This window comes from Onthophagus taurus, chromosome 1 (genome assembly GCF_036711975.1).
Source record: "Onthophagus taurus isolate NC chromosome 1, IU_Otau_3.0, whole genome shotgun sequence".
Taxonomy (NCBI): domain Eukaryota; kingdom Metazoa; phylum Arthropoda; class Insecta; order Coleoptera; family Scarabaeidae; genus Onthophagus; species Onthophagus taurus.
Genome location: NC_091966.1, coordinates 12,524,775 through 12,540,184, shown reverse-complemented (window position 1 = coordinate 12,540,184; position 15,410 = coordinate 12,524,775). Strand labels below are relative to the sequence as shown.

Below are 15,410 nucleotides of genomic sequence, written 5' to 3'. Positions count from 1 at the left end.
ACCAGTCGCCTACAATGCCCATCCAAATGTTTAATGAAAAACGTGTCTAATGTCCAGATTCCATTATTCCATGGGGATTTTCGTCGGCCCAAACATGCATATTGTGAAAATTAACAACTCCATTCCGTATGAATCTGGCCTTACCAATAAAAAAATATATGTTATCTATATAGAATTCAACCAATTGGGTTTTTTGACCATTTACTCTAACTACCTTTTTGTTGTCTCTCTCATTTATCCATATCAGCTTGTGATTGGTTTGTAATTCTTCAAGTGTTTCCCATATATTGTATTTGGTCTTGCAGCTTTAAGATCTAAGAGAACCACAAATATTTTCCCTTCTTTATCAATTCTCTTTTATATTATGTTTATGATTATAAAAATGTGAATCTGTATTTAGTTGCCAAGACAGGAAGACGCTTATTCAGCCACTAATTTGTTTTGGATTTCATTTCCTAATGTTTTCATATGCTCTATATATGCATACTGCTCTATAATTATCACAGAATCTCTCCTTTCTTTATGTAGGCATAATAATGTTTAGGTATCTCAATAACTATTAGAATATTGTCTTGAGCTATTTAGGATTGGTTTTCATCCATTTTTCTGGTGTAATGTTATCATCTCCAGCAGCTTTTCTATTTCGTATAGATGTAGAACTTGTTTTATGTGTTCTTCAATAATATCATTAATTCCATTCTCTTATTCTGTGTCAGTTTATCTACCGTAGTATTCCCCCTTTTGGCACCTTCTCTCTACTTAATTTTCTCTTTCACTTGTTAGTGCTTTCAATATATTCAATTCTTTAGCTTGTTTCTCGCTTACTTCTTTTGTTCTATACTTCTTTCTTTAAGAGTGTTGCTCAGTCTCCCCTATTATTAATTTCTTCCTTTACTCCTTGGGAGTAGACCATTGTTAACACTTATAATAATATAACACTTCTTCATAGAAGTATTCCTTATGAATTAAGATAACTTGTGCTGTTAACTGATATATTCCTAGAACTATTACATTTTCTCATTGCAGTTATTACAGTTGTTATTCTAAAATTATGAGCTTCTAGCTCATTGGTATTACAGCAAATCTAATTACTACTATTGCAATAAAATCATCTATAAAATACTTTGAGTATTCTTATTAACCTGACTTCATACAAGTGGATTATATTACTAATAAACTAATAATACTAATAAAATTAAATTTATGTATGTAGAAAGTTCGATCTCTGTCACTTTGTGTCCTGCCTCCTAGCACTTTTAATATCTTGTACTGTTCTCATACAATACAATTTTATTAACACTATTGGGTGTTGTATTTTAGATATTTATGTATGTGGTTTTAGTATTAGACATACCTGTATCAAAAATTTAATGATTATGTAAACATATTCTAATTGAAAAAATACAGACAAATATTGAATAAAATAGCTGCAAAACATTTTGAACTAAAAGGTTGTCTAAATAAAAACCAAAGAGAGAGCTACTAAAGTTTGAGGACTACAAAATTAAAACCTAAATGTTGGTAGTGTATAAGTTATAAAAGCAACTGATAAAAAATAACAATTAAATAACAAACTATTTATTTAAATAAGCAGCAATGTTTGAAAGCTGAAGCGTCCTGACCTGCATTCTGAAGGAAATTTTCTTATCTGTATAAACAATTACAGAGGAAAAGTTGCTTGCATTTTGTTTGAATATGTTGTGTTTAAAATTTGGCAACACATGTTGCCTCAATTCGTGATTAGATAATTGGAAAGTAAACACTATTACCTTTAAAAACCTGAGTAAAAGATTCTGGTTTGTTTAACATATCTCTCTGTAATGTTGTTTTATTTTAATAATTTTTCTTTTACACTCTGTGCAGACATCGTTTGGATGGTTTTGATATAATAACTATTAGGTAAATTGAACACATACAACCACGCATGCGCTTTATTTGAATTTGTCAACGGTCATTTTTGACAAGTGCACTTCAAACTCGTTTATTTGCATGTAATTCACCTTTACAAAATTATCATACAATTCTAGTAAGTTTTCTTTACTAACTTTTTACTAAAGAAGCAGTAGATACTAGTGTATAAATAATTTTTAAGATATTTCTTGTGTCATACTTTAAATTTCGAAAACTCTCATTATCTGTTTTAGAGAAAAATTTTATTTGGGATTAAATAAACTTCCTCGAGATCGAAAACTTCAATATTTAAAGTACCTACAATAATGTCTGAAGTTGAATTCACTGATATATCACCCGCATTAAGTCACAATTTAAAAGGTCATAAGAAAGATATAACTCAATTATGTTTTAATCCCAATGAACAACAATTAGTGAGCAGTAGTTTTGATCACAGTTTAATGTTATGGAATTTATCATCACCTTCACAAAGATGTTATAAATTTGCTGGTCACACAGGAAATGTAAACTGTGTACAATTCTCGAACAGCGGAAAACTTATTGCTTCTGGATCAAGTGATCAAACTGTAAGAATATGGGTTGCCAAATTAAGAGGGTCTAGTAATGAATTTAGAGCTCATAGCTCAGCTGTAAATTCAGTTATGTTTTCACCAAGTGATGATAAAGTAAGTATTAAACAAATTTAAATAAAACTGGTGTATGAATCATGTGTTGTTGTTTTTAAGATTTTAACAGGATCAAACGATAAGTCAATAAAGTTATGGGACACAAAAACAAGGATTTTTACATCATCGTTCATCGGCCATACGAATTGGGTGAAATGCGCAAAATTTGCAAGGGATGAAACATTTATTGCCTCATGTGGTGATGACAAAACATTAAGAATATGGGATATTAACAGTGGACAATGTGTTTCTACATTCACTCCAAACGGAAATGTTAATCATTTAGCAATTCACTCAAATTGCACCGCAGTAGCAATTGGTTCAAGTAGAGGTTCTGTTCGTATATACGATCTCAGAGCAAAAAAGTTACAGCAACATTATATGTTACATGATAATGTAATGTGTGTTGATTGGCATCCTTTTGCTAATTATTTATTAACAAGTGGAGGAGATGGAACAATGAAAATTGTTGATATTATGGAAGGAAAACCTTTATATACTTTAGAAGGACATAATATGGGTGTTAAAACAGCGGTTTTTTCAAAAAGTGGAGATATGTTTGCTTCAGGAGGATTTGATAAACATGTGATGGTAAATTATATGATTGGAAGTTGGAAGTTTTAATGAAATTAATTAAATTCCTTTTTTTAGGTTTGGAAAACGAATTTTTTATCCCTAAAATCCAGCCCTTCAACCTCATCTACTGATTCTTTAAGTTAATATCTATGCTAGGATGCTTACTTTAATTTAAATTTAATATTAATGAGTTATTAACCTGATTTACATATATTTATATTAATTCATAAGTAATATTATGTATTCCTCACTATTTTACTATTTACTCTATAATAAAGAAGTTAATTAAAATCGTCTACTTATCCATAAAGTTTATATTTTCCTTTATTTATAAAATTTAAATAACTATTTAAACCAACAACAGAGGTCACTACAATCAGTTTGTTTTGACAATTTTGACGTATAAGATTCTAACCTCAAATAAAATTAATTTATCAATACTCAAATCTGTATTTTAAATAAAGCTTATATTAATTTACTTTGTTTAATTAATTTTAAAATGAGTAAGAAAATCGTATTCAGAAAAATTTGCGCAAACCTTGCGTAAAACTCTTCAAACGTTAAAGCCACGGAATTTTTTGGAACATTTGGTCCCCCGGCGGTCAATTCAATACAAAGCGAGTCCTTCGAAGATGACACCGAATTAAAGAAGATGAAAGTCATTATGAGGATCACCACATTTAGAAGAAAAGCAAAAACTTTTAATTATAATTACTTAAATCAATAACAGAGGTCACTACAATCAGTTTGTTTTGACAACTTTGACGTATAAAGTTCTAACCTCAAATAAAATTAATTTATCAATACTCAAATCCGTATTTTAAATAAAGCTTATATTAATTTACTTTCTTTAATTAATTTTAAAATGAGTAAGAAAATCGTATTCAGAAAAATTAGCGCAAACCTTGCGTAAAACTCTTCAAACATTGATGCGACGGGATCTTTTGGAACATTTGGGCCCCCGGCGGTCAATTCAATACAAAACGAGTCCCTCGAAGATGACACCGTATTAAAGTCCATGAAAGACGTTATGAGGATCACCACATTTTGAAGAAAAGCAAAAACTTTTAATTATAATTATTTAAATCAACAACAGAGGTCACTAGAATCAGTTTGTTTTGACAACTTTGACGTATAAAGTTCTAACCTCAAATAAAATTAATTTATCAATACTCAAATCCGTATTTTAAATAAAGCTTATATTAATTTACTTTGTTTAATTAATTTTAAAATGAGTAAGAAAATCGTCTTCGGAAAAATCAGCGCGAACTTTGCGCAAAACTCTTCAAACGTCGAAGCGACGGGATCTTTTGGAACATTTGGGCCCCCGGCGGTCAATTCAATACAAAACGAGTCCCTCGAAGATGACACCGAATTAAAGAAGATGAAAGACGTTATGGGGATCACCACATTTGGAAGAAAAGCAAAAACTTTTGATGTCCAAGTAATATTTTCCTCAGTTTATATTTTAGCAATTTAAATTTGATTTTTATTCAAACAGGAAATGGTTCATGAAGTTACAAAGACTGCTAGAGAAATGACTAAACTTTCTACAGAAACATTATTAAACAGTTTATCTAATAATGAAGATGATGATGATGATGAAGATGAAGAAGATGATGATGATATAATTGGACCCCCTATACCTAAAGGTTTTTATTAAATTAATTTGATAAATAAATAATAATATTTAATTTATAGATTTTTTACCCCCTCCACCTGATAAACAAACAAAATCAAATGATCTACAAGATAATTTAAGTAGTGATGATGAAGAAGATCAAAAAGATGATTTATTTATGCCATTAACACATGAAGCATCAATGAAACATGGTACCAAAGCAATAACAGCAATGTGTGTTGATCCAAGTGGAGCTCGATTAGCATCAGGATCAGTTGATTATGACGTATGTTTTTGGGATTTTGCTGGAATGGATTCGTCGATGCGAAGTTTCCGAACGCTTCAACCCTGTGATAACCACCCAATTAGAGGGTTACATTATTCTGGAACTGGTGATTTACTCCTAGTAATTTCCGGAGCGGGACAAGCCAAAGTCTTAGACCGAGATGGTTTTGAACAAATTGAAACTGTTAAAGGCGACATGTACATTACAGATCAAGCAAGAACTAAAGGACACACCGCAGGTTTATTAGCTGGGGGATGGAACCCTACTAATAGAGATGAATTTTTAACTACATCCAGTGATGGTACAGCTCGTTTATGGGACATTATGAAAGGTGGAAAAGAACATAAATCAATTGTTAAATGCCGCGCTCAAAATGGATTAAAAGTATCTCCCACAGCTTGTTCTTATCATCATGATGGAAGATCTTTTGCGCTAGGTTGTGCAGATGGATCACTACAACTTTGGGATTTAAGAAAAAGTACTGTTGCTCCAGCTTTACAATTGAGAAAAGCTCACCAACCAGTTGAAATAACCAGCGTTGGTTACTCACATATTGGAAGTCAATTAGTAACAAGAAGTTGTGATGACACAATGAAATTATGGGATTTAAGAAATTTTAAAAAATCAATTCACGAAGTTGGGGATTTATACACAAGATATGATACTACTGATGCTATTTTTGGGCCTAATGATAAAGTTGTGGTTACAGCAACATCTGCGAAGAAAGGTGAACCTTTTGGGCACGTTTTATTTTATAAAAGCGATGGTTTAACTTTATTAGAAGATGCAAAAATCGAATCACACGTTGTTAAAGTTTTATGGCATCCAAAATTAAATCAAGTGTTTGCTGGAAACGGAACAGGAATCATTAAATGTTATTATGATGATAAACGTAGTCTTCGAGGTGCTACACTCTGCGCGAGTAAACGACAAAGAAAAGTACAACAAGCGGAAATTGTTAGTTCTCAACAAGTTATAACGCCTCATGCTTTACCATTATTTAGGCAAGAAAGGCGAAAAACGAGTCGTAAACAAATGGAAAAGGATCGGTTGGACCCTGTTAAATCAAAAAGACCAGATTTACCTATTACGTCAGGTCAAGGTGGGCGTGTTGCTTCCAGTGGTGGTACTCTTAGTAGTTATGTTATAAGAAATCTAGGATTAAGTAAACGAGTTGATGATGATCAAGATCCAAGAGAAGCTATTTTAAAGTATGCTAAAGAAGCTGAAGAAAATCCTTATTGGATTACACCTGCTTATAAAAAGACACAACCTGTTGCTATTTTAAGTTCGAATGCGCAAGAGGATGAACCTAGCATTAAAAAACCTAAAGTTGAATAATTAATTAAAATATAGCATAGTTGTGATGTTTAAATTTTAAAACTAATATTTGAATGTTTAGGAAAGTAAAAAATACTTAATGAATCGGACTTTTATTTAAATTACAAAGAATGCGACTTAGTTGCAAGTAATTTAATATAATGAGTTTTACTTAGTCTCATTAAAATTAATTTAAAATTGCCGCCAAATTTAGTTTTTAATTGTCCAATCAAAACAAAGCAACGCATCCATTACCAACGTATAAAAAACAAATTTTCCCTAAAAGTGTTTTTTCAGTGATCGTCAATATGGCCGTGTGGAGGTACGTACTTTTATTTAAAACTTTATTTAATTTATTTTTTTTACAAATATTGTCTTTAATTTATTAGAAAACGCAACATTAACTTATTGTAGTTAAAATATTTAAAAAAATTAATTTTTTTAGGGGTTTTTATCAAGTAAGCCGGTATTTTGTAGGTTAACTTGTCAAATTATTTTTTCATTTATTAATGATTTAAACTCTTTGTCACATTAACTCTTTAAAAAACTAGTTTTGTTGCAAAATTTACATTACCTTATTATTATCGAATCGATACAACGGACTGTGATAATGAATTATGTATAAAACCAGTTGTAAACATAAAAATACATTTATGTTTAACATAATTATTTAATTTAACATTTCTAATGCCAGGTATTCAATTTATTTATTTAGATTTATTACACGGATTCTACCATTGGTACTCTTTGTTGGAGCTGTAGACAAAGGAAATTTTAAGACATGCGATCAAAGCAGTTTTTGCAGAAGACTTAGGAATATCTCCATCGATAATTCTAAATATGTATTAGACCTAGAAGCTTTAAAAGTCTATGATAATGTTGTTGAAGCCCAGTTAAAGAATACCGAAGCAGATGTTACCTTCAAATTTTCATTGCAAGCACTTGCCGGGGATACCTTTAGAATGCAAGTTGATGAAATCCAGCCATTACATCCTCGTTATAAGGTTGAAGTAGCTTTAGAAAAAGATCCTGAACCGAAAAAGTATGTTTGTTGTTGATTTGATTATGATTAAAAAAATAAATTATGTTTTTTTTTTTAGGATTGAATTGTTAGATAGAAATAATGAACAGGTATCAATTAAAGCTGGTAATAATAAAGTTATTTTGAAATCAAATCCTTTCAAAGCTGAATTTTATGAAAATGACCAAATTGCTGCGATAGTTAATTCTAGAGGATTGTTTCAAATTGAACATCTCCGTGAAAAACCAGCAGAGTAAGTTTATGTATTTTATAAATCATTGAAATATGATGAAAAATGTTTTATTTAATCATCTATTTTTAAAACATTACTAAAGTTTCATATTTATGTCTTATTTGAGTTATGATATTTGATTTGTCTTTTTTTCTAAACCTTTTACTGAAAATAAATGATTTCTTGCGAGTTGTTTGGGGTACACTCCGAGTTAACTATTACACTGGTTCACAATATGATATTTATTATATATTAGTATATTTTGCAAATGTAGCTGATTGGTCCTTATTTTTTGTGGCGAAGGTTATCATTAGATACTGGTTGTAATGATTTAAATAATCATGAAGTGTTGCCAAATGAGAAAAATGTTATCTATGGCTTGTAAACATAACTGATTCCAAATATGCATCTTCAAGCAATACCATATAGAAGTTGGTGGTAATTAGTATAAGTAGCACTTATGGCTGCTCACTCATTTAGGTGTGACGAAGACACAATTCACTTCTACAGGAGGAGCGCATGTGTCCTAAACAACACTGGTTATGAGTTTTCATCATAAATTCAAATTGTTGATTCTGATCATAAAGATCATTAGTTGATACAACTAAAATTATGCGAAAAAAATGATATGCATTGAAATTGCCATAAGAAGAGGCAAGACAGGTTGTTATTTTGTTGCCTTCCACTTGTGATGCGCGATTAGAAGAAAATATAGTGGGTGATAAGCAAAATTAAGAATTCCTTTTGCCAGTTGTTAAATTGTACACAAAAAAACATGGAAAGTTTGAACAAGGCAAAGCAGTTTGAAGAATGTTATCAAAAATTTTATTTCATAGTAACTGGTCAACAGTTGCATTAAGTATACACTGTGTACATAAAGTAAGGAATAAATTTGATTAAAATACAGGAAAAATTCTGGAACTTTTATGTTACTTTTTTAACGCGCGCTTTTTAGATGAAATTGAAATGTACAGGAGTCCCAAAATTGAGATACCACCCCTAAGCTGAAATTTTTAAGTTAGAAGTACATTATGTACACAGTGTGTATGATCAGACCTATTAACCCATATCTCATGCTCAATGCACTCAACATTTAGAACATACTTAGAAACATATTTAAAGCTTTAACAAACCAATCATGTATCCAACAACGTTCTCATCTTGACTGGCAATTTCAATGCAATTCAATATTTCAGTTTGCAATAGGCAATAGGCTAGTAATAGCTAATACGACGATTATCAACATGAACAAGCAAAAAATTCAAAAATCAAATTGATTATAGTGATCTGAAGCAGATGGAGAACGTTAATAAGAAATATTAAAACAAGACCAAGTGCAATATGCGGTTTGGACCATAATATCCTACTAACCACCTTAGCTCTAAAATTACAAACGTCCAAGAAGCAAAGAGCAATCAAAAAAATGAATGTGTCAGTGACTGAGCAGCTGCAAAATCAGCTAGAAACAATACCAAAACCAGAATACTGGGTTTCCACAACACATTATGGAACAATACTAAAACTAGAAACTAAATAGTTAATTTTAATAACTAAACTTTTTCTTGTCAATTCGGCGTGGCAAGAAACCTGCCGGTTCTACCGTCACAGATATTTATTTATTTATTTAGACTAATTTAAAGTATGACATTTCAAGAAATGAATAAGTACGTCCATAATCTAAAATTTTATATCCTATTCAGCTAGCATTCAAGAGCTGCGTTAAGATAAGATCTAATAGGGCAATTCTCCACAATATGCTGGATAGATTGGAGTTCCATAATGACAATGAAACTGTAGTACCACTCCTTGTTTGTAGAGGCTATTACCACAAATTCCATATTCCGTGTGTACTCTGTTAAGGCTGTTCTATAGGTAGTGGGCTTTGGATTCTAGTCTTTTTCCCACTTAGAATCCACTTAGAACCCAAATGTTTCTAGTTCTAGGTTTAGTGTTGGTTTTATAAAAATATACAACAATCTAGCGCCGAATAACAGTTAAAACTACAACTAAACCTAGAACTAGTAAGTCTAGTGTTAGTTCCTAATGGTAGTGCTAGTGTTAGTTCTACTTTTAATTTAATAAAATGCATTTGTTACATATTTGTTCTGGCGAAATCATAGGCAGTCTGTACTCATTTACAGTTTCAATCTTGATAATGTATCGACGTACTGCGGTAACATAATTAATTATATGTTTCTGTTCTATAAACTTTTTTTTTAATTATGTTTATTTCTTAATAAACGTACAGTACACGATACACAAAAATACAGTGGGTCGGTCATACTAATGAGGGTGTTCATAGAAACGAGGGAGTAATTAAATAAATTAAGTTTATTACTTACACCAAAATCAGTTATTCATGAACATTCTTAAGACATAAAAAATCTGTAATTTTTTTCTGAATATTTTTTGAGCAATTTTGGCCATAACTGCGTTTCCTTGAATTGTTTTCAATTTTGAATTTTGATTTGACCATTCTATAGCAACATTAAATGCTTTAATTGCATCGGAATGGTCATCATCTGAAGAAGACATTTCCACATCTGCTGCCTCATCCTTGTCCAAATGTTACACATCTGCAGCAGTGTAGTCACCCTAAAATGTGCAGTTTATGATTTTGCCATCGACTTCTAAAACCACTCATGCATTAACTTACTGGAGCTACTTCCTGTAGTAAATATATTGTATCCCTAATAGCATCAAGAACCAAAGTTTTTTCACATCTCAATTTCTCCCTCACTTAGCGAATTGTTATCTTTGTCTGCATTCTCATTATGTTGATTAAAATCTGAGAGGATGTTTCTCCAAGTCTTCTCGATTATTGTTGAGCTAAGTTTCTCCCACGCCACAGATAAATGTATTATTGCATCTTTTAATGAAATCTTACTGAGTGCTGCAACTATTCCTTCTTCCGTTGATACAACAGAACTTTTTTGCAGCTTTTTTGAGCAAACTGTTTCTTTAGTAAAGTTTGGTGAGCCTTAAAATATTTTGGGGTTGTATTAAAGACGTAACATTAGGAGATAAGAATTTTACAAATATCATCCCATCTTTAGTCCTCAGTTCTGTTGCTCACCAGCAACAGAACTGAGCACCGTCCCATCCACCGATGGGACGGTGCGTTATCCACAAGGAGAATTCCTTTCTGAGCTAACTCCTGAGCACGCCTACGAATTGTGTAATATAATTTTGAAATATGATCAGTCTTATGAACCAAATGGCAGATAATTTTAACTCTTACTTCAGGTACAAAATGTTGAAAAAAGGTCATCCACGCCTTCTTAGTGCGTTTGTACAGCAATGAGTTGTTAAAATTCCTAAAACATCTTTGATTTTTTGATTTCCCCAGCATTTACACAATCCATAAACGTCAGTCGTTGCTTCGAAATTTTTAATCCAGCAGTTTTTTCTGGTAATCAGACATATGTTTTGTCAGGCAATAAGCGCCAATACAATCATGTCTCATCAGCATTATAAATCTGATGCCGCTTTAGGTCATGCTCTTGAATCATACGTTTTAGATACTCTTTAAAAGGGTCTACTTCATCTGGGTTAGCCGATAATTTCTCCCCTGCGATTTTCAAAAACCTTAAGCTACGGCGGTGTTTAAATCTTTGCAGCTAACCATCACTGGCCGTGAAAGTATCAATATTCAATTGTTGTTTTGATAATGACAATGCCTTTAGTTTCAGCATATTTCCAGAAATTCGTGAATTCTTTTGTCTTTCTTTAGGAAACCAATTGTACAATTTCTCTTCTAAAGGTGGAAATGCTGTCTTTTTCAAGGTGCACTTTTTGATGGTTTTAGCGTGAGTTGCAGTCATTTTTTTATACCACAAATTGTTGATTTTGAAACTCCGTACTTTTTATAACGTCGTGACTGACATTCCTCTTTTACCTTCTTCGATTATATTAGCTTTTTCTCTTAAACTCAAAAAAATACTCTGTGGTAATGTATGTTTTTTTTGAGGTACATTTAATTGCATATAACTCAATTAACATTTCTAACTTCTCATTTTAGTCAACTTCCATTTTAGCAATCTTGTGCCCAATTAATAAAGAATTTGTTGTCTAAAAGCAATTTTTGCTGAATGTCTTGAAGGTTGCGTACTTATTCCAAACTATTCTATTATTAAAAAAATATTCTAAAAAATGCTTAAGCCAATTATTAATACTTAATTAATTATTTAGAGGAACTGAAGTTGAAGGTCAAGATCCTGGCGCTTGGGAAGAAAACTTCAAATCACACCAAGATAGCAAACCGAGAGGTCCAGAAGCAGTTGGTGTTGACATTACATTCCCCGGAGCTCTTAGAGCTTATGGTATCCCAGAACACGCTGATAAATTCGCTTTAAGAACAACCGGAAAAGGTGGTTTAGAACCTTACAGATTATACAATTTAGATGTATTTGAATATGAACTTGATTCAACAATGGCAATTTATGGAAGTGTTCCTGTTCTTTACGGACATGGGTAAATTATATTAAAATTTTATTCTACTTACTTACTAATGATTATTTGGGTTTAGTCCTGAACATACAATCGGAGTATTTTGGTTAAATTCTGCTGAAACTTGGGTAGATATAAATAATAGTAAAGATGCAAATGTAGTTTCTTCGTTAGTAAATTTAATGTCTGGTACAAAAACGGAATCACGCGTTGATGTTCATTTTATGAGTGAAAGTGGGATAGTTGATTTATTTATTTTAATGGGTCCAACGTTTGGCGATGCAATCCGACAATACGCCACCTTAACAGGCGTAGCCCCTTTACCACAATACAACACATTGGGTTACCATCAATGTCGTTGGAATTACAACGACGAAGAAGACGTTAAAATGGTCATTGAAAATATGGATATTCATGATTTCCCGGTTGATTACATTTGGTTAGATATTGAATACACCGATGGCAAAAAATATTTTACATGGGATCCGATTCGGTTTCCACATCCATTAGAAATGCAAGCAAATTTAACGAAAACCGGAAGACGTCTTATTACGATTATTGATCCCCATATTAAACGGGAAAGTGGGTATTTTGTTCATGAGGAAGCTTTAGCTAATGGATACTATATTAAAAATAAAGATGGAAATGTTTATGAGGGTTGGTGTTGGCCTGGATCTAGTAGTTATATGGACGTTTTTAATCCCGTTGTTCAAGACTATTTTGCCGATCTTTATTCGTTTGAGAGATTTAAGGGTTCATCCGACGCTTTGTACATTTGGAACGATATGAACGAACCTTCAGTTTTTAATGGACCTGAAATTACTATGCCAAAAGATTTGTTACATTATGGTGGATGGGAACATAGACATTTACATAACATTCATAGTTTATACACGGTAAATTTAATTTAATTTAAATTTTTTAAGTTTATTTTAATGTTTAATGTGTTACAGAATTTAATAACATACAATGGATTAATGAAACGCACCCCTAATAAACGTCCTTTTACTTTAACTCGAGCTCATTTTGCTGGGACACAACGATACGCTGCCATTTGGACGGGTGATAACGCCGCGGAATGGTCTCATTTAGTTGCTAGTATTCCAATGTGTCTCTCAGAAGCTGTAGCTGGAATCAGTTTTTGTGGAGCAGATATAGGTGGATTTTTCCACAATCCCGATCAAGAATTATTACTGAGATGGTATCAAGTGAGTGAAAAAGCTTAAAACTTCATCAATAAATCTAAAAACCGTTTTTTGATTAATTTAGGCTGCTGCTTGGCTTCCATTTGTTAGAGCTCACGCTCATATTGATACTAAAAGACGAGAACCTTATTTATATAGTGAAGATGTTCAAAGGCGCATCAGATCTGCTTTAAGGCAAAGATATGCGCATATTCCGTTATGGTATACTCTATTTTGGGAACATTCAATTACTGGGGATCCGGTTATTAGACCGTTGGTTTATCATTATCCTAAAGATGTTAATGTTGTAGATATTGAAAGTCAATTATTAATTGGTAAATTAAAATTGGAAGTTATCTTGAAATTACTTAGTTTTTTAATTTGTTATTAGGTAACTCAGTTATGGCTCGACCAGTAACTGAAAGCCAAGCTACAAATGTAAACATTTATTTTCCTGGTGGGCCTACTGAAATATGGTATGATATTGAAGATTATAGAGCTTTTACTGGTCAAGGAAATGTTAATTTACCAGTTTCTTTAGATAAAGTAAATATTTTAATAAAAATTTGTTATTTTTTTAACACAATTTTTTAGGTTCCTGTATTTTATAAAGGAGGAAGCATTATTCCTAGAAAAGATCGTCCAAGAAGAGCATCAACACTTATGCACGATGATCCATTCACTATTTACGTAGCTTTAGATTCAAACGTAATTTTATTAAATATACGGTTTGATTTTTATATTAATTAGTATTATTTTTTTATAGAAATCTGCAACTGGAACTTTATACGTTGATGATTATGAAACTTTTGGGTATAAAAATAAAGAGTTTTTGTATATAAGATTTGATTATAAAGACAATACTCTTACAAGCACGTAAGTTTTATACAAATTTTTAGTTTACACCTTTTTGATTAATATATTATCGTTATAGCTTTATTAATAAGGATGCTAGTTATCCTACTAAAGAATGGATAGAGCGTGTTGTAATTATTGGAGCACCGAAAACTATTAAGCACGCAAAATTAGTAAGCAAAGGTTTAGGTACAGTTAAATTGGAAACATCTTACATAAACGACGATAAAGCTTTAGTGATCCGTAAACCAGCGGTTAGTTTGAGGGAAACTTTCACAATTAGTCTTGTTTAAACTTTCTTTTAACTATTGCGAACATATTTACGGATTAGTAAGTTATCTGTGAATATAAGAAGTGAATAAATGTGATTTTTAATAAATAAATTTCAAAATTTTAGCAGCCATAACTGATTTGATTATGTATTTAAACATCAAACACTTTAATTTCTGTTATCTCTGTTTCCTTAATCGAAATATTTTTATTAATATTATCGATTTAATCAGAGATGCTACTTGGTTATTCAAATTTGTTATGGCCATTTATTAGTACCAATTTCTGATAAAGCTAACCAAGAAATTGTTGCCATGGTTATAGCTGTTTTAATAGCTCTCATCAGGTAATACTTGGATTTAGTTACAAACTAAATTGTAAATTGCATTTATTGTATGTTCTTGCTAGAATTACAATTTTTGTTGTGATTTTATATCTTTTACTATACCTTATTCATATAATCTTAAAAATTTTTAAATCCATTCTTCAAGTGGTCTTGACTTTACCATTTGAGATTGTAGATTCCTATTGACCAATTAACTCGAGGTCGCTTGCTAAAACAGCTAGGAAAAAGAAGGAAGATTTTCAGTAATTTATTAATTGCATATTCAAAATACAAAAAATTATTCACTGTAATAAAAAAATAAACGAAAACAGTACAAAAACTAGGCACACGCCAAACTTAGACAATAACCAATTAAGCTGTGAATTAAGGCTGACATAAGTAAATATTACAATTTTATGTAGAAGTTTTCCCTAATTGACTTTTCTGTATTATTCGCGTAGTCGAAATGTCTAGACAAAGCGACCAAACAACTATTGAAATTAGAAAATAAGTGTTTAAACATTCCCATGAAGGAAAATCGGTACGAGAAATTGCAAAAATTGTAGACAGAAGCCATTCTATAGCGCACGATATAATAAAGCGCTTCGGTACCCACAATCTGGTGATAAACAAGCCAAAGAGCGCTCACAATAAAATTTTTCCTGAATCGTATGAACAGTGTTTAATAAAAAAAA

The 15,410-nt window shown here is 31.5% G+C and overlaps 3 protein-coding genes across 3 annotated transcripts; all 3 read left to right on the top strand.

Moving 5' to 3' along the window:
- The first annotated feature begins 1,927 nt into the window (after positions 1–1,927).
- Positions 1,928–3,454, top strand: LOC111422669 (POC1 centriolar protein homolog B-like). The gene is made up of 4 exons (XM_023055884.2): positions 1,928–2,026; positions 2,145–2,576; positions 2,637–3,167; positions 3,228–3,454. The coding sequence occupies exons 2-4, from the start codon at positions 2,217–2,219 to the stop codon at positions 3,294–3,296; spliced, it is 960 nt and encodes a 319-aa protein (XP_022911652.2). The 5' UTR covers positions 1,928–2,026; positions 2,145–2,216; the 3' UTR covers positions 3,297–3,454.
- A 357-nt stretch (positions 3,455–3,811) lies between these two features.
- Positions 3,812–6,484, top strand: LOC111413803 (gastrulation defective protein 1 homolog). Its single transcript, XM_023044911.2, has 3 exons — positions 3,812–4,596; positions 4,654–4,804; positions 4,854–6,484. Exons 1-3 carry the CDS (start codon positions 4,384–4,386, stop codon positions 6,398–6,400), a joined length of 1,911 nt encoding a protein of 636 aa, XP_022900679.2. The 5' UTR covers positions 3,812–4,383; the 3' UTR covers positions 6,401–6,484.
- Positions 6,485–6,661: 177 nt separating this feature from the next.
- On the top strand, positions 6,662–14,818 carry LOC111413771 (glucosidase 2 subunit alpha). Its single transcript, XM_023044872.2, has 11 exons — positions 6,662–6,701; positions 7,095–7,421; positions 7,480–7,653; positions 11,824–12,105; positions 12,161–12,977; positions 13,035–13,289; positions 13,351–13,600; positions 13,657–13,811; positions 13,860–13,973; positions 14,032–14,141; positions 14,200–14,818. The coding sequence occupies exons 1-11, from the start codon at positions 6,688–6,690 to the stop codon at positions 14,411–14,413; spliced, it is 2,712 nt and encodes a 903-aa protein (XP_022900640.2). The 5' UTR covers positions 6,662–6,687; the 3' UTR covers positions 14,414–14,818.
- The last annotated feature ends 592 nt before the right edge of the window (positions 14,819–15,410 follow it).